The sequence below is a fragment of the Mauremys reevesii genome, linkage group 3, assembly GCF_016161935.1.
Source record: "Mauremys reevesii isolate NIE-2019 linkage group 3, ASM1616193v1, whole genome shotgun sequence".
Lineage (NCBI taxonomy): Eukaryota > Metazoa > Chordata > Testudines > Geoemydidae > Mauremys > Mauremys reevesii.
In genome coordinates this window covers 143,339,927-143,367,324 of record NC_052625.1, presented here as the reverse complement: position 1 = coordinate 143,367,324, position 27,398 = coordinate 143,339,927, and the positions used below count along the sequence as shown (strand labels likewise).

Here is a 27,398-nt window from a genome sequence, read left to right as displayed (position 1 = left end):
GTAGCAGAGCTGGAATAAGAACTCAGGAGAATTTGGCTCCCAGGCCTGTGTTCAGTCTGCTGTGCTATACAGCATCTCAACTCATTTGACTTACCTTTTTTAAAAAAAAATTGGTGAAATTTTGAGCTCCAGTATAATCATTTCAGTTGTCTTTGAACACTGTACTCGATTCTCAGGGGTGGATGCAGTAAGAACCTGGGTAGATAATAGAATAGGTCTGTGACAGGCTCCCTGGGGTACAACCTGAACTGGGGTACCGCTGTGCCCCCTTAACTCTCCAGCCTGGGTTCTCTCTCACAATACTTTGCTAGTGACAAGCACCAAACCTCTCCCGGCGCTGTTATCTTTCAGTACAACAGCATGTGGAGCTCCACAACTAGCTAAATTGCATTAATGCTTCCTGAGCCACTCACGAATTGCACAGAGAAAGGCACCAGCACACCTGCAAAGCCCACAGCCATGCACCACAGAACTGTAGTGTCTTGCCCAGGTCAGAAGCCTGACCAGTGTAAATTCATTACCCAGTCTGACTCTTCCCTCAGTGTGGAGAGGATACACACTGGCCTTTGTAATCTGAGCTGAGATTTCCCAAGCACTTTAACCAAAACACACTGTTTTAGATCAAATATAAAACAGATTTATTAACTACAGAAAGATCAATTTTAAGTGATTATAAGTAGTAGGCACTAAAGGTCAGAGATAGTTACCAAGGAAAATAAAAGGTAAGCATGCAGTCTAAATCCTGAACCTTATTAGACTGAACAATATTTGGATCAAGCAGTTTTCTCACCCCTCTGGATGTTACAGGTTGGTTACAGTCCTTAATACACAGGCTTTCCCTTTAAGCCTGAGACCAGTCTCCTCAGTTCAAGGCTTTGTTTTACAAGCGTTCTTGTTGCTTCCAGTGTAGGTGGGGGAGGGGAAAAGTAAAAGCACAATGCCACTGTCCTTTATTTTATATTCTTAGGTTATGTCTACACTTCGTACCTTACAGTGGCACAGCTGTGCTGCTACATCCAGGCCGCTGTAACATACGCTGTATAGCAGCTCTTTGCTGCAAGAGAGAGTTCTCCTGCCAGCAAAATAAAACCACCCCCAAAGAGGGGCAGTAGCTTTCCCACCAACAAAGTACTGTCTGCACTGGCGCATTTTGTCATTAAAACTTTTGTCAGTCATGGGTGTGTTTCTGTCACCCCTGACTGACAGAAGTTTTAACGATGAAAGTGCAATGAAGACATAGTTTTAGTCCATGTCCCTGCAAAGAAACTAGCCCAAGCATGCCAAGCAGAATGCCCCCAGGGTCGATCCTGGGGCCAGTTTTGTTCAATATCTTCATTAATGATCTGGAGGATGGCGTGGATTGCATCCTCAGCAAGTTTTCAGATGACACTAAACTGGGAGGAGTGGTAGATACGCTAGAGGGTAGGGATAGGATACAGAGGGACCAAGACAAATTAGAGGATTGGGCCAAAAGAAATCTGATCAGGTTCAACAAGGACAAGTGCAGAGTCCTGCACTTAGGATGGAAGAATCCCATGCACTGCTACAGTCTAGGGACCAAGTGGCTAGGCAGCAGTTCTGCAGAAAAGGACCTACGGGTTACAGTGGATGAGAAGCTGGGTATGAGTCACAGTGTGCCCTTGTTGCCAAGAAGGCTAACGGCATTTTGGGCTGTATAAGTAGGAGCATTGCCAACAGATTGAGGGATGTGATCATTCCCCTCTATTCAACATTGGTGAGCCTCATCTGGAGTACTGTGTCCAGTTTTGGGCCCCACACTACAAGAAGGATGTGGAAAAATTGGAAAGAGTACAGTGGAGTGCAACAAAAATGATTAGGGGGCTGGAGCATATGATTTATGAGGAGAGGCTGAGGGAACTGGGCTTATTTAGTCTGCGGAAGAGAAGAATGGCGGGGGGGAGGGGCGGGATTTGATAGCTGCTTTCAGCTACCTGAAAGGAGGTTCCAAAGAGGATGGATCTAGACTGTTCTCAGTGGTACCAGATGAGAGAACAAGGAGTAATGGTCTCAAGTTGCAGTGGGGGAGGTTGAGGTTGGATATTAGGGAAAAACTTTTTCACTAGGAGAGTGGTGAAGCACTGGGATGGGTTACCTAGGGAGGTGGTGGAATCTCTTTCTTTAGAGGCTTTTAAGGTCAGGCGTGACAAAGCCCTGGCTGGGATGATTTAGTTGGGAATTGGTCCTGCTTTGAGCAGGGGGTTGGACTAGATGACCTCCTGAGCTCCCTTCCAACCCTGATATTCTATGATGGGCCTTGTTTAGTCACAGGGTTGAACAATCCCCATTGTGTGGTGCTTCTCTTACAGAATTGTAAATCCCTTGTCTACAACTCCCCTGCTGATTAATGGTCATTTAACGCCCACCTGGGTGTGGATCACCTCCTTTGTTGTCACTGAAGAACTAGCAAGGGACAACTCCCAAATTTAGAACATATTTCAATAACAACCGTACAGCAAAATCTCATAATAATATACATATTTTGATGGAACAATGGGTTTCAGCAGATCATGACCTTTCCTATATATCTTACATGGCATACTTTGTATAAAACATATCATAATTACATGACAGTGGTGAATATGGGGGTTCCAAAGTGCTGGTTTGAGGTACAGAGTGCCACAAGGTCTATCATGGGAAGTACAGTATTACAGCATGGATATAACACAGAAGGAATGTATAATGGACTTGGAAACCAGAACACATTCACTTTTTTTTTTAAGTGAGAGAGAGATTTACCTTTATAGAAAGGCAACGTTCTAGGTTCTTTGAACCAATTTTTTCTCTGAGGCTATGGCTACACTTAAACTTCGCGCTGCGCGCGCGCGCTAGCGCGCGCAGCGCTTTGAGCGCTAGTGCTAGCCGCGCGCGCAGCGGCTCTCCCAGCCTCCCAGCGCTGTCCAGCTCCTGTGGGAATAGGGGAATAGCGCTGGGCTCTGGCGCGCACTGGCGCTTTTGGGCTGCTGGCGCTTTGCAGCGCGCTGGCGGCAGCGCTGCAGAGTGTTTCACCTGCTGCTGCTGCAGCGCTGCAAAAGTGTAGCCCTGAGTTACACTGGTCCATTGACTTCAGTGCAGTTACTCTAGACCTGCGCTTGTGTGACCTGAGAGCAGAATTTGTCCATTTGTTGATTTTCACAATTGAGAAGGATCAGCATTATTGGACCGTCTGTTTTAAATGGCTTGAGTTTGCATAGTTCAGAGATTATTTCATAAAATAGAAATATTACAATCCCAGTGAATTAGGCAGATACTTGTCTTTGACTATTATATATAAATATTGTATGTTGTCTCTGATCAGTGCCCACTCCCAGTGACTTAAAATGGCAGAGAAGGTCTGAGTGGGAACAGGAAAAGAGAAGGAGGAGAATAAGAGTCACGGTGACATGCAATATTCCTGGGACAGGGAGAGCTGAGAAGCATGGGACATTCATAGGGCATCAGGGTAAACTGCGAAAATTATTTGAAAGCTTTTGCTGCCTAGGACTGGCTTTCATAGTGGATTTTTAAAATTAGCAAATCTAAGGGCTTGATCCAAAGCCACTGGGATTTGGAGCAGGCCCAAAATGCACAAACAGCATGGTCAGTCCAGTGAAAATTATGTTACTCTACATAGGTTAGACCAAAAATGAGAATAATATTTGGCTGTAACATAGCACTTCTCAAATATCTTTCCTTCCCAGTTGAGTTACTTAATGAGCAGCATCGCATTCTAGAGGCCAGGCTGGCCCCTGTGGGCAGAGAAATCACAGATAATCGTGCTCGTACACGGGAAGAGCTGGAGAGCATTTACCGAAAGATTGTTAGCTATGTTCTGCTACGCTCTGGCCTCGGATCCCCTACAGACATCAAGGTTGTTAGGGAGGCAACAGGTCAGTAATCAGTCAAAGTATCTGATACTGGGCATCCCTTGTGGAAAAATAAAGTCTGGGCCTGATTCTGCTCTGACACAATGTAAATCTGGAATAATTTTATTGACATCAGTAGAGTTTCCTGGTGTGAAACTGGTGTGAGTTGGGAATCAGGCTGTCTGACTCTTTCACTAAAACATCCAATTGCCCAGATAATAGTAAATATTGTAAATTGTGGCAGCTTTAAAAATATTTGCTACTAATAGTCGGAATTTTAGTTAAATAATTTCTATGGCATAAAATAGCTTGATAGCATATCAGCCTGTCTGCTTTGTTATTTGCTCATCTCCAACAATAGGTGTGGTAAAATTATTAATTTGTGAGCGCCTAAGCATCTCTCCAAATCTAGAATATACTGTTATTTTCACAACTACCCATAAGGAGGAGTTAGTTTTGCTTCCCTAGTATTTTCAGTTTCATTCTTATACCTGCTGTTATTTTTTAAATCTTTTTCAGCTGCCCTGCAGAGTGTGTTTCCCCAGACAGAGCTGGGCGTTTTTCTCTCTCTCAGTAAGAAGGACAAAGAGCGACAACTGAAAGAACTTACCATGATTGTCACAGGAATTCGGTTATTCAACAAGGACTGTGGGAAAGGAGGAGAAGGCATTGATGACTGTAGGTATATTACTAAATTAAAATTATGAGCCCTAAGCCAGACTCTTCTTGTCTCTAGCCCCATGACTTCACGCTACTCAAGATGAGCAGGATTTGGCCCAGTGTCAGTAAGCCTGAAGGAAAAACAAACTATTAAATGAATGAATTGTATAATGCTTAAGGCCAATCAATGCAAATGTCAAAATATTTACAGTAGAGCATACCTTTCATCTAATATTGCATGAGATATTAGAAATCCATGGGACAGAAATACATAATTCTGATAATTTTGGGTAATTTCTCCCAATTCTTCTTGAATACTCAAAAATTTCTTTAGTCTTGAGCCCTTCTGGTTGTTTAGATAACTATAACAATGTAAACTGATGCACTGGAATCTTTTTGTGTGTGCAGCCAGATAGCCCAAAATAGTAAGCCCAAAGAGATGGCTAAACTTCCTTGTTGCTCTTATTTTTAACTCCTTCCTTAAAATATAGAGTCACGGAGTTTAACACCAGAAGGGACCACTAGATCATCTAGTATGACCTCCTGTATATCGCAGGTCGCCAACACCACCCAGCACCTGCACACTAAATCCAACAACAGAAATGACACCAAACTAAATGAAACCCACAGGAGACTAAACTGTTATGTGCTACATGCAGAGAACAGGCAGGGCCAATGTGCACCAGTACAGGAAGCCCTTGCAGTGGCAGGGAAATGATTAAATGATAGAAACCCAGATAATTCTGGCAAGTCAGTGACCAACATCCACACACTACAGAGAAGGCAAAAAAACCCCGAAGGTCACTGCTGATCTGATGTGGGAAAAAATTCTTTCCTGGCCCCGTATATAGTGATCAGTTAGACCCTGAGTATATGAGCAAGAACCAGCCAACCAAGTATCTGAGAGAGAGAATGCTCAGTGCCACCTCATAGCCTTGGCCTACTCAGTGCCCCATCTCTAGTTGTTGCTATCCCTGATGCTTCAAAAAGGGGATTTAAAAAAAACAAAAAACTCCCTTCTGGAACCCTGAAGCATGAGCTTTAGGGACATAAGCCAGAAGTGAGCCCCATGTCTGTTGAGCCCTGCAACCCAAAAACAACCAATGTTGTTAAACATTTCACTGCTAAATGTATCAGTATTATTATTTAAATGGCTATTCAATGGAAATAAGATTGCAATATATATGATATATTGTAATCTATGTAGTTTAATTGTATTTTCATATAGAGTAGGGGTCGGCAATCTTTGGCATGTGGCCTGTCAGGGAAATCCGCTGGTGGGCTGGGACGGTTTGTTTACCTGCAGCGTCCGTAGGTTTGGCCGAACGCAACTCCCACTGACCATGGTTCGCCGTTCCAGGCCAATGGGGGCTGCAGGAAGCGGTGTAGGCCAAGGGATGTGCTGGCCACTGCTTTCCACAGCCCCCATTGGCCTGGAACGGGGAACCATGGCCAGTGGGAGTTGCGATTGGCCAAACCTGCGGATGCTGCAGGTAAACAAACCATCCCGGCCCACCAGCATATTTCCCTGACAGGCCGCGTGCCAAAGGTTGCTGATCCCCAATATAGAGGCTAAGAAACTATATGTAAAATGTTCTAATACCTCTAAATGAATGATGCTATACAAAAATAAATAATAACGTATTGTGAGTTGTGAACATGCAAATAATCAACAGTTCTACTGATTATTTGGATAATCGAGATAATACTTTGCACTTAGAGCACCTTTAATTCAGGGTTCTTAGTGCTCTTCACAAAGGTATATACAGCATTATTACCCCACTTTACAGATTGAAAAATAGAGATTAATTAAAGAGATTTATGTGATTTTTCTAAAGATCATACAGCAAATTGTGGGCAGAACTGACTGAATAGAAATGAAAAGTTTTGCCACTCAGATCTTCTCTCTGAGTCTAATCATTACACCACACAGCCTCTGCTGCTTGCCTATGTTTTAATGTTAAGTCACATATAAAGAGGAATTCATAAAAAACTCCACATGGCACACTGTCTGCTCTGAGTGTTCACACTTATCTCTTTTGCATGCACAGATGTCTAGTTACATGTCCAAATGTAGAATGTAATGGATGCATGCCTCTTTATACCCTCCTTTGATAATGAGGCTCTAAGGAAGAAGTGTTAATAATAAAACCATCAGCTCAAAGATTTTGGACTCCCATTGTGCAGCTTATGGAATTTTGTGGGGGTTTTGTAATGCACCATGTCCAGTAAGAGCGAAAATAGTTCATTTTAATAAGCAATATTATATTTTTATCTCTTTCTGGGCATATATAGACCCATTACTATACTATGTGAGCATCTCATAAATGTGAATTAATTCATTCCCGTAACACCTTTATGAGGCAGGGAAGTATTATTATTATCCCGGTTTCACAGATGGGGAAACTGAGGCACATAAGTGATATACCCAAAGTCACACAGAGAATTTTGGAAGAACCCAAAATTGAACCAAGACCATTTGAAAAGCTAATTTTCCATAATCCTAGGCTATACTATAGTATTTTCCTCACAGAAAAGTTGTCATTTTTAAGAACCATTTTACCAGCAGTGTACGTAATGGTTGGGTCTTGTGAACAAACTTTGGAAATGTGTGCTGTCTTAGAATGAGAGCTTACACTCAGAAATCTGTTGGAGGATACTTCTGATCGAAGTATTGAAACTAAATTATTAGCTATCTAGCATGATTACCATGATGTGTTTCTATATCTGTTACCTTCCTATGTATCTCATACTAAATCTGTATAAATAGTACCAGCTATTCTGAATGAAGCCATTCCAGCAGCCACACAGCCTATTGATGCAGAGCTTCGTGCCTCCCATGATCTGGCATACCGCTACACAGCTGTCTTGGAAATGATGTGTGAGAGCCCGCACAGAAACATAGAAGCTAGATTATCTATGTTAAAGGAAGCACTGTTCAATGTGAGACAACATGAAGCCTTCCTCTGCATCATTCTGGTGAGATATCACATTATATTTTATGGATTCTTTAGGATATCTTAATATGAAATTTCACAAAGTAAAATAGGGGTTTATGTTTGAGGAAAGAAATCCTGGTGCTGTGTTTGAGCTGTGCAGTTAGAATGATATTTTAAAAGTTCATGCCTCAGGGATTCAGCCAGCCACCTGCAGGGTCAGGAAGGGATTTCACACATCTCCAATGTATTCTGAGTGGGTTTTTTTTAATCTCTTTCCTCTAAGCATCAGGGATGGACACTGCTGGAGATGGGACGTTGGATGGGGAGGGCCAGGGCTATGAATTGGCACCGAGCATTCTCTCTCTCAGGCACTTAGCTGGCTCGTTCTTGCTCACATGTTCACGGTCTAGCTGTTTGTCATGTGTGAGGTCAGAAAGGAATTTTCCCCCATGTCAGATTAGCAGTCACTTTGCGGGGGTTTTGCCTTCCTCTGCAACATGTGAGTATGGGTCACTTTCCAGGAGTATCTGAGTATATCTCACTTAATAATTTCCTTGCCATTGCAGGGGCCTCCTGTTCTCTGCATGTGGCACATACTAGTTTAGTCTCCTGCGGGTTGTACTACATTGCTCTGATTTCAGTTGTTGAGTTTAGTGGGTGGGTGGGTGCTGGATGGTGTTGGGGGCTTGTGATCTACAGGAGGTCAAACTAGATGATCTAGTGACCCTTCTGGCTGTAAAATTCTGACTCTATTTAGAAGTTAGGTTGCTGTACCCAAATAGCTTCTGCTAGCTATTTATTTTTCTGTGGCTGTCACACTCCTTACCTGAAGTATGTTCTCTTTCCAGTCTGATGTGATCACGTGTGCACAAGAAGTTGAAATGATGGACAAGCAGTTTGCAGCACAAATAGAGCAGTTAAAAAACACGGTTCAAGCAAAGACTGCTGTACCTACATCACAAGTTTTTGTAAGCATTTGAAATGCAAAAGTATTATTTTCTGAACAGAAGCAAATTAGAAAAATCACTTTTATTGTCTATAATATTAACATAATATTTATGCTGCAGTATCATGTGACATGATTCACATAAATTTCATGTTAAATTAGGAAAAAGGATCTTATTTTCTGTGTCTGTCTAATAGCAGTATTCCACTCAGGCAGTGTTCCACAGACACAGCTACTTTGACATCTATTCATTTGCTTAAAAAAAGGTTAAAAGAAGTTTTTTATTACGCCTGCCCTGCGTTGTCTTCTCAATAATTGTGGTTTACAAACATATTTTCCTATCTTTTTTTAATATTTCTTTTTCTTCCCAGTTGTTTTGTGAAAGACATAAAAAACAGGGAAAACTGACTCTAGGTGAACAGAGAAAATGATTATGCCAAAAGTGCTGTTAAAGGCATAGAATAACACTAAAAATAGATTTTCTCTATCCTTTTTTTTATAGTAACCTTAAATATTACTTTTAACAATAGTAGGTAAAAGTATTCAGAGATGAGAGTTTTCAGTTAATGATGCTTCACTATTGTATTATGTTGGAATAGCCTTGGCTCAGAGTCTTCTATCCATATTATTTTGAAACTAGGGCTGTGTAAACCTCCACACGGTCAGTTCTTATTTGGGTTCTTATTTTTAGCTGGGAAGATATGTAATAAAATAGTCACTGTGTTGTCCACTTTCTGTCATAATTAATGATAAAATTTTGGAAGGGACCTTAAACCTCATGCTTCATGGCTTAAGTAAATCTCTAACTGTTAGAGAGCCTCATGAGACCTAATATGGGGGACAGATCATCCCCCATCTACCTTCTCTAGGGTTCTTATACCTTCCTCGGAAGCATCTGGTGCTGTCAAAGAGGATACTGGACTAGCTGCCTCTTGGGTCTGATCCAATGTAGCTGTTTCTAGATGCCTGTTGATCTTACAAATACTGCCCTTTTAGCAGACACCCCTTTCTTCTATCCTGCTACCCAGAGCAATTCTTTCCCTTTGTCTTCTCTCTCGCTATACTGTTCGTTTTTATTATGAGGGCCAAAAACATACTTGTCACTTTACAAGAAAACAAGAAGGCACATCATCCCTGTCCTAAGGAGTTTACCATAGATTTCCTTTCTTGAATGGCTTCTCTTTACCAGGTTATTTGCGTGTTTTCTTCACCTCTGTTAGCAACAGAGATACTTGATTCCATCTGTGCTCTTGCAGGTAGAACTTTCCCCATCACAAGACCACTTAATTCTACTTGTCTTCAAATTGCTGCAGAGAAGTTGTATTGTGTAAGAGCACCAGGAGATTATTTTATAATTTAGCATTTGTAGCACAGGGCCTGGATTGAGAATGTCGCAGACAAGCATTTCAGAGTATACAGAAGGCTCAACTCATTTTCATTGAGTTAAAGATGGTTATGATGCTATTTCCAGTAAAAATTATTTTGCTGTCATTCCTCTGTTTTAGTTTCTTGTGTCAATAGCATTTTATTGATAGTGATGCTGATGAACAAGAGCTAACTCCCACACCAATTCTTATCATGGCTTCATTAACATGAATGCTAATGTGCTAGGATTAATTTTAAGTTCCTTGAATGTATTCCTGATGTTGGGGGAGCCCTTTTCTACTGTGCTAAGATCTGAAAACTTGAAGATGGCTGTGTTAATATTCAAAATCTGTTCAGCATAGTCAGGAATGTAATTAATTTTCTGCTGGCCATTTCCTCAGTGATTTCAGATATGTTACAACAGGCCCATTTTCTGCCACTGTCTTTGAAATCTGTATCTGCACTAGACTGTTTTGGGGCTGAGGGAAAATGAGAGGAACAAAGGCTGAAATTTGTCTATGCCTAGGTCTGTTTGTGTTTCTTTTTATAGTTAACCTGAATATAGGAATTTCTTCTTTATTGTCTTCCTCTGCCTATCTTCTCTTTTTGCATTTATATTATTATATTGGTGGGGAGGAGGCGAGACTCTTTTCCAATATAATTCAGAAAATCGCCTCCAATGTTTTCCCAAAATGTTGTTTTATTACTTTTAAAGTACATTTTAAATTATTTCTAGGATTTGGGCCTGATCTTGCAAACCCTCCACTGGGATCTCTGAGTGTGGAGGGCATGCAGGATCGGGCCCTTTGTGTTTAACAGTTGTATTTGTAACTATTGTTTACAGTATTTGTTTAATTTTACAGACAAAGCAAATGTAGATTTCAGGTCTTTCTTATTATTTTCTAGCCTATCTTTCTAGCACTAGCTAACCTCTGGACGAGCTTTCAGGATGAGATATTGCTGCTGAGTTTCCTGACTAATTTGACAGTGAGTCTACAGCAGTTCTTGGGAATCCATGCGCAACTCTTTCCTGATGATGTGATGGAGTCGCTTCTCGAAGGAGTGACTGTGAAAAGTGATGAGCAAAGGATAAAGGAAACCATGGGTACTGAAAGTTATCACATTTCCTTTTTACTGTTTGAGTCCTTGTATGATTTTGTGACTTAAATCCTGTTTCTAAAAAGTGCAACATTCCTATCTAAAGCAGGACCTGACCCTGCAAATCTTTACTGACATAGAGGTCCTTACCCAATAGTCCTGTTGAGGGCAACAGAATTTGTGGGTGCTCAGGGCCACATAGGAGCACTTAATGCTTTACAGAACTGGACTCGTACTTTCTTGATGAAAATATGCTTTACATATAATTAGTACACATCTTCTGAAAACTGAGAGGAAAACAATGTTTGGACACCAATATCTGCTCCCTGGTATAGTGTTACTGTTTCTTCTACATTATCAGTGTACTGCTATACCTGGGACTGCTGCTGTTCCCCATGAAGTCAATGGACACTTTGCCACTAACTTCTGTAGGTGTGAGATCAGATCTTTTTCATCTAAGGCCCTGTCAATGCTGTAGTTGAAATTTTGCTAGCAACACTCTTGGGAAGAGCATGTGAGATGGAATTCAGATGCAATTTTTAAAGTTACTCCTATGGCATAAACTACTAAATCGTTCTTTATGTTAAATTTGTAAACACCTTGACATATCTTCATATATTTTCCCATAATACTGACCAAAATGGGATCCTGATCCCTACTGGAGCAACTAGGTGCTATCTTAAACAAACTAGGGAAATACAACCTAGATGGAGCTGCTATAAGGTGGGTGCATAACTGGTTGGAAAAACATTCCTAGAGGTAGTTATCAGTGGTTCACGGTCAAGCTGGAAGTGCATATTGAGTGGGGTCCTGCAGGGATCAGTTCTGGGTCCAGTTCTGTTCAATATCTTAATTGATGATTTAGATAATGGCATAGAGAATACACTTCTAAAGTTTGCAGATGATAAAGCTGGGAGGGGTTGCTTTGGAGGATAGAATTAAAATTCAAAATAATCTGGACAAACTGGAGAGATGGTCTGCAGTAAATAGGATGAAATTCCATAAGGACATATGCAAAGTACTCCACTCAGGAAAGAACAATCAGTTGCACACATACAAAATGGGAAATGACTGCCAACGAAGGAGTACTGCAAAAAGAGGTCTGGGGGTCATAGTGGATCACAAGCTAAATATGAGTCAACAGTGTTACATTGTTGCAAAAAAGCAAATATTCTGGGATGTATTAGCAGGAGTGTTGTTAGTAAGACATGAGAAGTAATTCTTCCGCTCTACTCCATGCTGATTAGCCCTCAGATGGAGTATTGTGTCCAGTTCTGGGTGCCATATTTCAGGAAAGATAGGGACAAACTGGAGAAAGTCCAGAGAAGAGCAACAAAAATGATTGAAGGCATGACTTATGAGGGAAGATTGAAAAAATTGGGTTTGTTTAGTCTGGAGAAGAGAAGACTGAGAGGGGACATGATAATATTTCCAGGTATATAAAAGGTTGTTATAAAGAGCAGTGAGAAAAATTGTTCTCATTAATATCTGAGGATAGGACAAGAAGCAATGGGCTTAAATTATAGCAAGAGTGGTTCAGGTTGGATATTAGGAAAAACTTCCAAACTGTCAGAGTGGGTAAGCACTGAAATAAATTGCCTAGGGAGGTTGTGGAATCTCTGTCATTAGAGATTTTTAAGAGCAGGTTAGACAAACACCTGTCTGAGATGGTCTAGATAATACTTAGTCCTGCTATGAGTGCAAGGGCCTGGACTAGATGACCTCTTAAGATCTCTTCCAGTCCTACAATTCTATGATAATATAAACAATAAATACTAAAAAGTGTCTGCAGTATAGGCAGGGCCAATCCTGGGGGGGTGGGGGGCGGGCAGGAGGGCCATTTTGCCTGGCCTCAAGCTCAAAGGGGGCCTCACAATTAGACACTTGTTAATTTTTTGGCATTTGATAAGTTTTGCAACTTGTTTTTATGCACATCCCTATTGGATCAAAATGTGACACAGTCTCTCAGCTTAGAGCTGCAAATTTAAGCAAATAATAGATGTGATTTGGTAAAAGACATAATTTTTTTGTTAACTGATATAGATTTTGTCATATTAAAGAGTTAAAAATGTTCATAAATATTAATAAAAGTATATTAGTTCTGATGGCACAAGATTAGACTGTGATGAACGTGTCCTCTCAGATCAGCGGATTATATAAACAAACCACTACTAGTGATTGGTGCTGGGTCAAGTGCATGTTGAAAGGTAGAGAATTGTTACATTTTAGTGTCTTTATAGTTTTACGTCTAGTTGACTGAGGAATTATTTATGTGTGAGAATTCCTCATTATTATCTTCACATGGTAGCTAAACGAGGTGACTGGTTGGTTGGTTGAGCCCTAGCTTGGTAGCTTGGCCATCATCATAGTCTTTCATAGTGTATAGGCCCTGAGTCAAGGTGAAAATTTGTGAGGACAGTTTTGTACGGTGAGTTTCGTGAGGAGACACATTTGAAAGTTTTTGGGAATTATCCCTCTGTCTGTATCTGTGTCTGTGTTTACTATATATATGTCATCCCTTTGTATTCAGCTCAGCCTGTTATCTTATACCTTGTGTGCTTGAGTTTCGATTCAGTGATAAGGATAATAATCTGACAGTTTCATTTTGTGTTCTTAATTAGTATTCCTTCGTTCTAAGTCTTTTCAGCATTTGTGTACCATTCAGCATTTGTGTATATGTTTACAGTAGAAGATTTCAAGTGTAGATAAGCTACTTATTTACAGCAGACTATTTCAAGTGTGGATAGGCTACATACTGACCAGATGGATCACTATGAAGAGGAGATTTGAAAGTGGTGCAAGCAAGAGACAGTGAAAATAACTGAGTGAAGCAGCAGCTAAGAGCTCAAAGCCAATAACTTCATTTCTCAAACTACTGGAAAACACACCTTACCCAACAAACAATGCTACATATAATGAAAACTCAGCAACTGCAACAGGTGATATTTCAATGCCAATACCTGAACATGAGGACAGTAGTCAAGAAGGAGATGTGCCAACAGTAACAGATGCAGCAGAAGATCCTGCGAGCAATCAAGAAACTCAACAGCAACAGGAAGATGTAGTTCTTACGCAGCAAGAGCAATTCATGAGTACAGTACTACAGGTTGGAATTATTGACAAGAGCAATGCTGTCCAAATGCAATCTTTTCTTCAAATTAGTTGTTTTAAAATTGCAAGCAACATTCCACGAGATGCTGATAATCATGCTTTCCCTACTCATCTGCTGACAAAAACTCTTCCAAATGGTGAGACCTGCACAAGAGACTGTTTTTCTGTACTCCAGCATAACCAGTCTCTGTACTGTGCACCCTGCTTCATTTTGAACAAAAGTGCTGCAAATGCATCAGTTCTCTCAGATCAATCAGGATGGAACCGAATACCATCACATAAGAGTTCAATGTCACACAAACAAAACTATGTTGCACGGAAATCAGCCAATAGGGCAGCATCAGCTGAAAGTTCAGTGGAGAATTTGCTCTTGACTGAACTCTCTACAGAAATTAATAACTGGAAAAAACTTCTTGAGCACATCCTGAATGTCATCCTTTTTCTTTCTGAGCGGGGATTGGCTTTCTTTGGTTCCAGTCAATGTATTGGTGATTGTGCAAATGGAAACTTTCTAGGCATGGTTGAGCTCCTCAGCAGATATGACCCACTTTTATCAGAGCATGTTAAACGTGTTCGAGAATTGCAAGAGAGTCAAAAGAGCATGCAAGTCCATTATCTCTCCACACGCATACAAAACGAGTTTATTGAGCTATGTGGGTCATTCGTACAAACAACAATTCTTGATGAGATTTGAAATGCCAAGTATTTTTCAATCATTGTTGATGCCACTCCAGATTGTTCTCACAAGGAACAGACTACTATGGTTATTCGATATGTTAAGATTGTAGACAGCTCAAAAATTTCAATTGAAGAAAGGTTTATTTTGTTTTATAATTACACGAGAAAAACTGGAAAAGAAATTGCTGCTTGATTACTAGCAATTCTAGAAGGTATTAAGTTAGATTTTCAAATCTGCATTGGTCAAGCCTATGACTATGGATCTAATATGGCGGGGAAGTACAAAGATGTACAAGCCATTCTGCTTGAGCACAATTCAAACTATTTTCTCAGGCTGTGGAAACCACTCACTAAACCTTGTAAGTGTTGACTGTGCTGAATCATGCAAGGAGGCAATTACTTACTTTGGAACTATTCAGCAAATGTACAATCTCTTCAGTAGCAGTCCACAAAGGTGGGAAATTCTGAAGCAATATCTTCTTGTTTCACTGCATGGGATGTCCAAAACTAGATGGTCTGCATGGATTGATGGTGTTCAACCAGTTGTGCAGCATTTGAATTCAGTGAGAAAGGCTTTAAATGAGCTTGAATCTCTCAATCTCACTGCACAGGCTGGAACTGAACTTCAGTCTGTTCAAAAGCACATGTTCAAATTTGAATGTATTCCGATGTCATCTTTGTGGATGAAGCTACTTACAATAATCCACCAAACTAATCTGGTAATTGAAACACGCAATGCTATGCTTGATGTTGAGAGGGATAACACTGGAAGTCTTATAAGTGACATTCAACAGATTTATGAACAGTGGGATGCAATCCTGACTGAGTCCAAATTAGTAGCACAGAATATTGGCATTTCATCTGAGTTCTCCATCAGTCACAACTTCCCTACTGATTCCGATGCCGAGCAGCATTATAGGGTCAATTTCTTCCTTGTCATCATTGGCTCTATTCAATCAGGTCTTACACGTTGATTTGAGTCACTGCAACTAATTTATATCCTTTTTGGGTTTCTTTGGCAGTTCAACAGACTGAGTAATGACAATCTACTCTCTGCAGCTGAACAATTTCAGCACCAGTACAACAAAGAAATCTCAAAAGATCTCAGTGACGAGGCCATCTTCCTCAAATGAATATACTTTAAACTTTAAATTGGATTGCAAGCCAAAGGAATTGCTTTGAGAAATACTTGAACTTGGACTCTCTGGGGTGTTTCCTAATATCACAATTGCATTGCGTATTTTTATCAATTTGCCTGCATCAGTGGCTTCAGGAGAACGCACCTTCAACCTGTTGAAGCAGGTAAAGAACTATCACTGTTCAACTATGGAACAAGAGCATTTGAATGGGCTCGCCATGCTTAATATCAACTGTGACATTGCACGAAAGCTAGATTTTTTCCTCAATAATTAGTGCATTTGCACAGAAAAAGGCTAGAAAAGCATTTGTTAAATAAAAAAATATTCAAATTATGTCTCAGTCTTTTTTTTGGTGCCTTATTTTGTTTTCATGTTATTTTTTATTTTTATTATGACTAGGGGACTCAAAAGCTGGAAGTGGCCTGGACCTCTGAGAGGGCCTGAGTATAGGTATGCATTTATATCATAAAGTAGAGCTTTAGCTATTATTAAAGTATGTATATAAATGCATCCAATTAAAATGCCACATTGATTTTAGAAATTCCCTGCACTTCAATAATTCAGGATTCCTTGTGTTTTGTTTTGTCTGTTAATGCATTCTGAAACCTCTGAGATGGAAAAAAAAAAGTTTAATTCATTAGGGATATTAGGTTATCAGAAATATTTTCTTAGGGAGATGTCCCTACCAGTTAACTAAGTTCTGCTGTAGTGGATTTGAAACAAATGGGTGAGTTTAAAACAATGGCTGAAATTATTAGATTTTACTTTCTGTTTGTAGCCACGTGCTTCCAAGGAAAAGCTAAACTGTTAGAATGTCTGGAGGCAGTCTACCACCAAAAAATAAGTAGGCCATGGTGTACCGGGGCCTGATTTTCAGAAGTGCTAAGCATTCCCGCTCCTGTGGAAACCAGTGGAGCTGTGGGCATTCAAAACTTCAGGCCACAATGTGTTAAAGCATGATTGAACTCCCTTTGAGATTCCCATTAAATCACATTTTAGGCATCATGTATTTTATTGTCATCTTTCCTTTGCCAAATTCTCTTTCAGGAATAAAAGTAAATGTTTCTGATTTCAAGGAACAAGAGTGGCTTTTTCCAGAAACCACGGCTAATTTTGATCAGTTGTTAATCCAGTACCGTGGGTTTTGTGCTCACACACTTGCTGAAAAAGATGGCCTCCTGCTTCCAGGTGTGTTCTGTGTTATTAATATTATTATTTGTATTATTGGTGCCTAGAGTTAAATTTTTTCTTACTGTACATATGTATACATTAGCAAAAATATATATTTAAAGATATACAAGCTGTGTATTTCCTTCTGTGCCAGCATGCAAACTAGAATAATTCATTGAACACTTTTGCACTTTATACCTAACATATAGTTCTAATAATCCTCTGTGTTTTTGAGTGTTTGTGAAATTATAATTAGTGTTCATATAACAATATGTTCTGGACTTGGCTATGTTGTTCATATGTTTTGTCCCAGCAACCTCTCCAGCTCAAATATGTCTCTACCTAAGTTCCCCCTAAGCTGCACAGCCGTGCAGCAACACAGCTGCCTATTAAGCACTGCGCAGGCACTTAGGGCTGTGGCAGGGAGAGATGCCTCTCCACAAACCCCGGACCTGCCGCGATGCCACTCCCCAGACATGCTGTGGGAGGGGGACAGATGCCCCGGCTCCAACCCCAGCCTGGCCAGGACCTGCCACGACTGGGGGAGAGGCGCCTCTCCCCCCAGCCCAGGTGCTGCTGTGGGGAGAGAGAGCTGGAGGGAGGAGTCTTCTCTCTCCACCGTAGCCCCGGGGAGCCCCACTGGACCCCAAACTCCTCTCCCCAGTGCCACCCCAGATCCTGCACCACCAGCCGGAGCCCTCACCCCCTGTCACTGCAGCCCTCTGCCCCAGCCCTGAGCCTCTCTCACACTCTGAACCCCTTGGCCTCACCCCGCCACATGAATTTTGTTATGTGTATCAATATGGAGGCGATATGTCACATATCACCTCCATATTGGTGCACATAACAAAATTCATTCCACACATGGGTGGTAAAAATTAGAGGCAACACTGGCTCTACGTGCTCATCTTTTTTGGCGATACTTAGGAATCCTGTCATTTCTTTTGGTATAACTGATGGTTTGGTTTTGTTTTTTGGGGGATAGGGGGCGAAATACCACTGTTTGTAGCAGTAAAAACAGGACTTTTTTAATGGTAGTTCAGCTTCCTGACATACTTAATATGTCCTTTGGCATAAAAGAGTAATTAAATTACAATCAATCTTCCACAGGAAATGTGCAGGACAGACATTTGCAGATATGTGCAATATAAATGAAAGGGAACATATTTTATATTAACTTGATAGATATGGATCATAAAGTCTGAGTAGTCTTTCTGGTTGTAATTTAAGCATGATCCAGACTATAATAATATCTAGCTCTTATGAAGCACTTTTCACCAGTAAATTTCAAAGTGCTTTACAAAGGCGGTAGATATCGTTATCCCTCCTGGGGAACTGGGTGTAAGAGGGTCATCATCAGTTCTGATGGTTTGTAGAATCTGACTTTCTACTGTGTAATGGAGAGGATTTCTTAATTTTGAAAAAGGTTTAGATTGTAGGTTCTATTACAATTCCAAAAGCAATGGAGTAAGAGCTGGTTGAGGGAAATGTATACTCATGATTATAGGAGCCTTGTGTGTTGAATGATTTATTGGTTCACTCTTGTTTTTGCTTTATTTGTTAGGAAATCCTGCTATTGGCATTTTGAAACATAAGGAGAAATATTACACTTTCAGTTCCAAGGAATCAGCATATGTTTTTGCCCAAAACCCAGATACGTTCATTCAGTTGATTGGAGAAAAAGCAAAAGAATGTGCTGAACTTATTCAGCTGCTTGAGCTTCATCATCAGTTTGAATCCCTTGCTCCTTATTCACAGGTATTCACTGCTTGCATCCCCTGTTGAATAGGTGATGTGACACTGACCAATCTGTCCTTTTGATTCACTGAAAAGTGCTGGGACTTGGCCAATCTGGAATTAGTGGGACGTAGAAAAAATGTGTTTTATGGAGAGAATACTTTGTCTGAGGACATATGTAATCCTCTGTCTAGCAAAGAGAGTACAGTATGTGGGGATCCAGCAGATCCTACTCTTTGGTGTACAGATGATGGGCATCACCTCTGGGAAATTGTTCACCCTTAAAATCTATATGTGGGAGGGGCCGGGCCACGGAAATTCAGTGGTGGCAGCATTCTCCCATCTTCAGTCCAGAGAAATTCTGTGGATGATGTTTCCTGTTCCCCCTTTGTAGGAATTGTTTGTGTAAGGGAGGAGAGGGCCCTGTGTAATTAAGCATTGTAGATGAATATGAGAAGCTTGGTCAGCACAAGTTGGAGACCCTTAGTCCATCCCTGAATATTGTAATAGGGAAAAAGTGTCATTTGGGGAGAAAAATCATAGATGATATTTTTAAAATGATATTTTTAGCGTATGGGTGTTAACATTGTTGTCCTGGACAAATTCCAACGTGGACAACCGCATTCTGCTTTTTAAATTCCTCCTGCAGTTTCAGTTAGATATTGTATTCTTCATTTAATTGTCCTGTGTATTGTTAAACAGGTGCTAGGCTTTACCCCAGAGGTAGCTACTTTTCAGCAACCCCTGCATAAATTTTGTACAGTAACTCCTCACTTAAAGTCGTTCCGGTTAACGTTGTTTCGTTATGTTGCTGATCAGTTACAGAACATGCTTGTTTAAAAAGTTGCGCAATGCTCCGTGTAGTAGGGCAGCTGCCCCACTCCAAGGTAAAAGGGATTAAGAGCATCTGAGGGAGGCTGGTAGTTGGCTCTGGGTGTGGCTGGCTTAATCAGGCCACAGCTGGCCTGGATAAAAGGGCTGTGGGGCCAGGAGACAGAGAAATCTCACTCTAGCACTGGAGTGAGAAGGGCTAGCTGCCTGGCAGCAAGATACCTGAAGCGGAACAGTGCTGAGGAAGGGAAAAGGGAGCTTGGGAGCTCCAGCCTAGTAAACCCCCAGGCTGCAGGCCTTGGTGAAGGCCTCCGAAAGGTTCTGGGGCTGCAGAGGGGTAGCCCGGGGATAGGCCAAGGCAGCAGGTCCTACCCCCTTGCCAATGAAGAGTGGCCATTATAGACTTCATTCTGCGCCAGGCAAGGGGCTAGATGATGTCTGGAAGTAGTCACTGAGGCAAGGTGGGCTTAGAGGGTTAGAGGTTCCCCTGGAAAAGGAGACCCAGAGCGTGGGTATACTGCTGGGGCAGAACCCTGAAGTAAAGGGGCACCGAAGTCCGGGAGGGACATGGGGGGCCTGAGGCAGGTGAGACACCGGCCAGCACAGGGCACTCTAAGGCTGTAAAAGAGCTAATTCCCAGGACGATCAGCACCGGTGAATCTGCACGCTGCTACACTCCCTTATAATGTTGTTTGGCAGCCGACTGCTTTGTCCATAGCTTGCAGAAAGAGCAGTTGGTTGGAGCTAGCTGGTGGGGGCTTGAAACCAGGGTGGACTGGCAGCCCCACTATTAGCTCCCCACTCCCCTAACTTCCCTGTGCAGCAGCTGCCCTGCAGGCTATCAATGCTGGGCAGTTCAGCTGTCCCTCTCCCCACTGCCATGTGCTGCTCCTGCCCTTTGCCTTGGAGCTGCTCCTAGGAGCTTCCTGCTTGCTGTGTGGGGGAGGGGGAAAGAGGGGTGCTAATGTCAGGATGCCCCTCTCCCCCCGCTCCTGCCCCCTGCTCCTATACCTTATCTCCACAGAGCAATGGGGGAACATGACAGGGCTCAGGACCCAGGGAGCTTGCTGGCAGCAGCTGCTATCTCAACTTGCTGATCTACTTAAAAAGGCAACATACTTAGAGTGGAGTCAGCGTACTTAAAGGGGCAATGCGCATCTCTCTCTCACACACATGGTGTGTGTCTCTGTCTCTGTCTGCCATGCTGTCTCCCCTCCCTTTATTCATGCTGCCTTGACAACAATGTGTTAACCCTTGAGGGTTCAGCTGAATGCTAGTTCATGACTTCACCACCTCAACCAAGCTTCACAATCATCATTGCCGTGTACAATATTAAATTGTTTGTTTAAAACTTATACTGTGTATATGTATATATGTGTGTATGTGTGTATACACACACACACACACACACACACAGTCTTTTGTCTGGCGAAAAAAATTTCCTTGGAACCTAACCCCCCCTATTTACTTTAATTCTCATGGGGAAATTGGATTCGCTTAACATTGTTTAGCTTAAAGTAGCATTTTTCAGGAACATAACTACAATGTTAAGCAAGGAGTTACTGTATCTTAGTTTAAATCTGTAAAGTATTTTAGGATCCTCTGGAATGACAGATACTATATGAACATAGGATGATTATTAACCACTAGTTACTAATAGACTTTTATATTTTGTATTCAAGTCTTTAAAGCTTTCAGTATTCTCAGATTCCTGTTTGTTTAAAAATATACTGTGCTGTGTCTACATGTCATTTTTTCCCCCCTGTGACTTATGGATTCTCTTAATAAATACCTATATCTTCATCCAGGTCAGAAGTGGAGACAAACGTTCAATGAAACCAATTACCAAATGCGACAGCAGTACTCAAACTGACACCCATATATTGCCTCCAACTATTGTGAAGTCCTATGAGTGGAACGAATGGGAACTGAGGAGAAAAGCCATAAAATTGGTTTGTATCAGTATTATCTGGAAGATTAGGCCTTTCAAAAGTTGGCATGTTTGACAGAAGGTCAGAATAGATTATCATAATTATTATCCCTTCTAGCGTTAAAATCTATGAAGAGACAAGTTTCTGTAATCATTTGCGTTTGATCTTATTTCACTATATTTCATATTCCTGTTTCAAAAGACCCTCCCCCCCCAATTTTTTTTTTGAGCAATATTTTCCTGGCTAGATCCATTGGTTCTAAAGTCTCAGGCGCTCTTTAAGTTGTAAGATTCTTTCAAATAATAGTGAATTTTTAGGGTGCTACTCTGTACTAAAACAGCTTAACTAATACAGACAGCTTAACCATTTGGAAGTAATGTGCTATATCTTACCTTTGTAGTACAATGATACAAAAAGGGCTAAGATGATGAAAAAAAAAAGTTACTGCAAATGAAGCTGTATACATTAATAAATATTATACCACCAAGTCACAAGGAAAAAAAGTTGTAGTAACTGTAGTAAAGTGTGGGTAAAAACAACCACTAAGAGATTATAAAACTACAGAGAGTGAGTTGAAGAAAATATGCTGCATGATTGTATAGATGAGAGAATCTGTAATAACGGTCCCTTGTATATGAAAATGTGTATTGAGCTTTTTCTTGCCTTTTGAAGTCTGATTTCAGACATCCAGTGAAATGTGTATATTTTATAACACTGAGTTGAGTATTCTGGCCAATAACAAATGAACTGACTGCCAGGTTTGCTCACAGCAACATTAATTTACTATCAATTTGCAGGCCTGATCCTGCAATGAGTTCTGCTTGAGTAGACCTATGTGGAAGTCACTGAAGGATTGGGGTCTTCATTTGTTTCATAGTAAATTATTTTTCACTTTGTCCCAACTCCTTCCATGTTGACTTACATCATCCAGTTTGCAATTTTTGTGTGCATATTTTGCACAGGACCAATTCCGAGCGTAAGATAGCAAAGCAACAAAATAAATACATTTTGTGTTGGATGTAGAATGTTGAGGCAGGTTTTTGAGGTATCGTTACTTAATCTGTAGAAGTATATAGCCTGCTGTTAGAAATTGCAGGTATGTCCTTAATGTTTTGGCTGTAAATTTAAAAAAACACACCCCAAACAAAAAGTGCCTTTCAAATAAGATTTTTTTTTCTTACAGTGTGCACTGCATACTATGGTTTCAATTGTTAGATTCATGCAACATTGGGGTAACATTCTCATCTTAAATCTACACAGAAGATCTCATCTCTGCTATTCTGATCATTCTACGGGCCATGAATTCTGCATAAGTCCTGTAGGCAGAGCAGACTATCAGAATAAAGATTCACTTTGCGGAACTGAAAATGGAATTTTATCCTTCTTGATTATCCATCAGTTTGTGTAATTTGTTACTGTTCTCCCTACTAGCATTATTCTATAAGACCGTTGTTTCCCAAATTGTATTTTGGGACCTTTGTTTTAAATTGTATTTAAAAATATAGAAACATCAACTCAAATCCATTAGAGCAGTAGACACAGACACTACCTCCTCATTATATGTTACCCTGTTACCAAGGGGTTTTAGAACCCAAAGCAGCGGTAGCTTAATTGTTTTATTTTAAGCAGTGTTAGGAATAAATTATTGGGAACACAGCTGAGAGATTGATATTTAAAACTTTTTTTAAAACTACTGTTTATTAGTTTTAAGCACATATAGACATAAGCAGTAGGTTTAGAACATTTTAAATAATTATATAAAATTCGAGATGGTGTTGAGTAATTAGTAGCAGGTCAGCGATGGCCAGTTGCTTTTTTGCCAAGAGTAAGGTGTTAGGGAAAAGTTTTTCAGGATAGCTTTAGAGAACAGTTTTAACGTACATTTTTTATTTGGTTTTATTTTATTAATAATTTAAAATTAATTTTTAATTTTAAATTATTAATAAAATATTTTAATACTTTTAGTTATAATAAGCTTTTATATTAAACACACTTAAACTTGAGGTCTTTCATTATTTATTTTTAGTTTTATAATTGGTTGGGTGTTGTTGTTTTTTTGATTAGCAGAAACTGCAAGCCTGCAGCTAGTATTTGACTTTGACTTTGTCTTCAAAAGTCCTGCTTGTTCAAATTAATCCTTAGCTAAGGGTACAGAGTAGACTCATTAATCTCTAAGTGGTCTCAGTGCCACTAGAGAGGCCAGAACACCACATTCAGGAGGTGTGTGCGTTACACATGTCATTGTGTAACCTTTGTGTGGGCTAGAGTTCACGTCATTGCTCTTCTCCAGTGCCTAAAAAACCCCCAAGTCCCACCTGGAGACCCAGAGTTCAGTCTCTAAGGATTTTCAGGAAGGATTGGTGTTTTATTTTATTAATTTATGGTGGTTGAATGCACACAATATGGCTGCAGTTAGCTTGATTAAATTCTGGGGTTACATACCCCTTAATTCCAGGGTAACACCCCCCCCTCCTTAAAGATTGTATATTTTTAAGATTAAGACCTATACATATGTGTAACAAGTTTAGTGGGTTACTCATGAAGGCCCAGCATTAGGCTCAAGGCTTTTACTGAGACAGAGCAAGAAATGTTTCGCTGGCGCTTTTAAGTTCTACCACTGATTTTTGTCTTGTTAAAGACCACACTTTATGTACTTATATTTGGGGAGTATCCATGGTCTATAGAACCACTGGCTTTGCAATCAATCGATTTTATTTACATTTTTTTTATTTTTTAATTTAGCATGTTAGTACTAGGAATATAACAACCCAACGCTAGCTGAAACATTAGAATTACCACAATTGGATGTAAAGCCAGATTAAGAATCCTGGTTGTGGTGGGGGAACATCCCAACAATGTCTTTTACCAATTGTGTTTTGAATTTGTGCTAGCCCTTTTAATTACTTGTTTAATTTTGTTAGTAGCATGGTAGATGGTAATCATAACCTTGCATGCCTTTTGCCTAGCAACTTGCAAATAATTTTTAAATAGGGATGCTTAAATAACATTTTATAACAATTAAATTTATTTTCATGGGTACAGGCATTGCATTAGAGTTTAAGGTACATTTTATATTTAATTGTCTGTATTTTAATTTAGGCACTTGAAATTTAAAATTACATTGTTAATAGCCACAATTTGATAAAAACATTTATTTTTATGGTAACTATGGATTATATTGTCCACATAATGATTGTGAACACAGGGCATTAACTTTTAAGGTATATATAACTATTACTCACAAAAACAATTACACATTTATTTGCAAAGGAATTTATGGCAAAATGGCATTTTTTGTGTTATTTTAAAATATATATGTTGTTGCCATAAAGCATTTTTGTACATTTATATTTAATTTTTGGGTTTTTAAACAGGGTTTTAATTTTATTGTTTTTTATGTGGGGGCTTTTTATGGCCCATATTTTATAATTTATGGGTTTTATTACTATTTGATTAATATTAAGGCCTATGGCCATAATAGGAAAACTTTTATGTTTGCTTTTGACATTAATAAAACAAATGTAGTATTTTTAAAAAAATGTTTGATTATAAGTAAATTTTATTATTATTATTTTATTTATTAGGATTGCAGGTTTTTTTTTAGTTTGGGTGGAACTTTTTAAAATAATACTTTTAATTTTTAATGGGAGTATATCATACCATTTCAAGTTTATTTTTTACCATATCGATAATTTACATTTGTATTTGCATGCATGCCAGGGCCAAGGAAACATTACTTGAGGGCACCAACAGCCTGTAGCAGGTGGAGGTGGTCCTTTTTTGGGGATTGCTTAATTCCAAAATAAGAACCCATGTTATGGTTTGTTTCATACAGTCCGACAATAACAAGTTTATGCCATGTAATTTATATCCTTTTACAGCAATGCTAGTATTAACAGTTCACTGGAAGGGGGAACAAACAGACAGTTGATTTTAAAGTCCTGGCTCTACAGTATGAAGAATTCACAAAAAGCTTTTTTGTAGCCTTTTCCACAAAGGTTGCCATAGCAGATTGGTGCTAAAATGACATATTCCACAGTTATGGATTTGTGAAACCTGGGGGCGGTACATGTAAAAGAGAAAAATATGCATCATTGTAATCTATAACACTTCAATTTCAGAGAAAAATTATATTTAAGAATAAAATCTTTCTTATTCTGATTCTGTTTTCATATGTAGGCTAATTTGCGTAGGAAATTAACTCACTCAGTGCAGACTAATCTCAGTCATATGAGAAAAGATAACTCCACCCAAGTGTATCTGCTAAAGGATTTTGGCACACAGACTAAACTAGACAACTCTAGCAACGTACCCAGGCCACAGATTTTCCTGGCTGGTCTCCGAGGAGGATCACCCTCAACTACTTGTATGGTCAAAGTGAACTTAACCAGAGCAGTTGATGAAACCTAAATGAAGTTTAAAAGGAGACATACTGAAGTATTGTACATGTTTTAAAAAAATCCAAATAGATTTCTGAAGTAATGTATAGTAAACTGAATTCTATGTCCATTGATTCAAAGAGTTGTTGTTGCACTCCATGGTTTCTGTTAGGAACATCTAAATGGCATTAAGTGATAGTGATTATAAAAAGCCTGAAACATCCAATTTAAAAAAAGTAGAATCCAAGCATGGCTGTAAATTCTGAATTAAACTGGCATTTCTATGGAAGTGTGTGTTTTTGGAATCCTTTAATGTTTTAATACCCTGAGTGCACATCATAACACTACCCTTAAGAGCCTTGTCTTTGAAGTTTGATTATATTGTAAGAAGAATAACTGTTACGAGTTAGAGAGACCAAGGGCTAGATTCACAAAGGGACTTAGGCATTGCAACACTATGCCTGGGTGCCTTGTTGCCTAGTAGAAATCTCAGCTGTGAGTTAGATGTCTGCCCAGGCTCCCCAGGCGTTGTACAGAGAGAGTTAGGTGCCAAAGAAAGAGATTCTCAGAAACCAGTAAGCCGAGCCATCTAAATTAGCCAGAAGTGAAATGCAGCGGGAAGGGAGAGGGTGTAGGTCCAGATTCTCAGAGGTATTTAGGTCCCTAGCTCCTATTGATAAAGGCCTTTGCTTCTGAACTGAAGCACCTCCTGCTGCTCTGGATTCTCAGCCATGACCTTTGGAGTTAGACGACTAAACCGGGTCAGTCCTTTTTCATTAAAAATGAAAGAGAGAGATCCCGCTGCTCCATGATAGCCCAGTGGTTAGGACACTGACCTGGGAGACTCGGATTCAAATCCTTCCTTTGCCTGATTTGGGGCAGGAACTTGAACCAAGGTGGCCCAGGTGAGTGCCCTGACTACCAGGCTATTGGGTATTCTGGGCTAGGCCTCTCTCCAGCTCTTCTGGTGAAGCTTTTTCACTTTGTATAAATAATTAAATATTCACCGGGCTAGAGCAAGAGACTGACTCTATCACCCAGTTGTTAGGGCACTCACCTGGGACGTCAGTGAATGACATTCAAATCTGTGCTCCAAATTGGGCAGAGTGGGGATTTAAACCTGCATCTTCCACATCCCTGGTGAGTGCCCTCACCATTGGGCTATTGGGTATTCTGAGAAACACTTTCTCTCTTGCTGCCTTTTTTGTATGTGCTGGGCCCAAACCTGTAGAGGTGCAGAGGAAGGTCTAGTCTGAGAGTCTTGTTTTTGGTCCACCAAAGCTTTCTCTTGCACTAGGGCTCCAAGCTGCTCAATAGCAGTGCGGTGGTGTCAGGACATAGGTGGTTTTGTGCATGCCCACTGTCAGAAATTTAGGTGCCATGGAGATTTAGATGCCTATGGGATTAGGTGGCTGCTGAGCAGTGATCTTGAGAATGTTAGTGGTGTCTAAATGGTAGATTTAGGTGACTGAAGTGGCAGATAGGTGCCTAAGTGCCATTGTAAATCTGACCCCAATCCTCCAATTCTTGCACAAACAAAATTCTCATTGA

At 40.2% G+C, this 27,398-nt stretch overlaps 1 protein-coding gene across 5 annotated transcripts in view; it reads left to right on the top strand.

Annotated features, from left to right (window-relative positions):
* Positions 1 to 26,136, top strand: part of CFAP206 (cilia and flagella associated protein 206) — a 31,729-nt gene extending 5,593 nt beyond the window's left edge. For all 5 annotated transcript variants that reach the window (XM_039530079.1, XM_039530075.1, XM_039530078.1 and 2 more), the window contains 9 exons: positions 3,699 to 3,887; positions 4,383 to 4,541; positions 7,294 to 7,502; positions 8,311 to 8,430; positions 10,680 to 10,878; positions 16,847 to 16,987; positions 18,534 to 18,727; positions 21,346 to 21,489; positions 25,648 to 26,136. In XM_039530079.1, the coding sequence (XP_039386013.1) occupies positions 3,699 to 3,887; positions 4,383 to 4,541; positions 7,294 to 7,502; positions 8,311 to 8,430; positions 10,680 to 10,878; positions 16,847 to 16,987; positions 18,534 to 18,727; positions 21,346 to 21,489; positions 25,648 to 25,878 (1,586 nt within the window). In that variant the 3' untranslated portion in view covers positions 25,879 to 26,136. The remainder of the gene's footprint in view (positions 1 to 3,698; positions 3,888 to 4,382; positions 4,542 to 7,293; positions 7,503 to 8,310; positions 8,431 to 10,679; positions 10,879 to 16,846; positions 16,988 to 18,533; positions 18,728 to 21,345; positions 21,490 to 25,647) is intronic.
* The last annotated feature ends 1,262 nt before the right edge of the window (positions 26,137 to 27,398 follow it).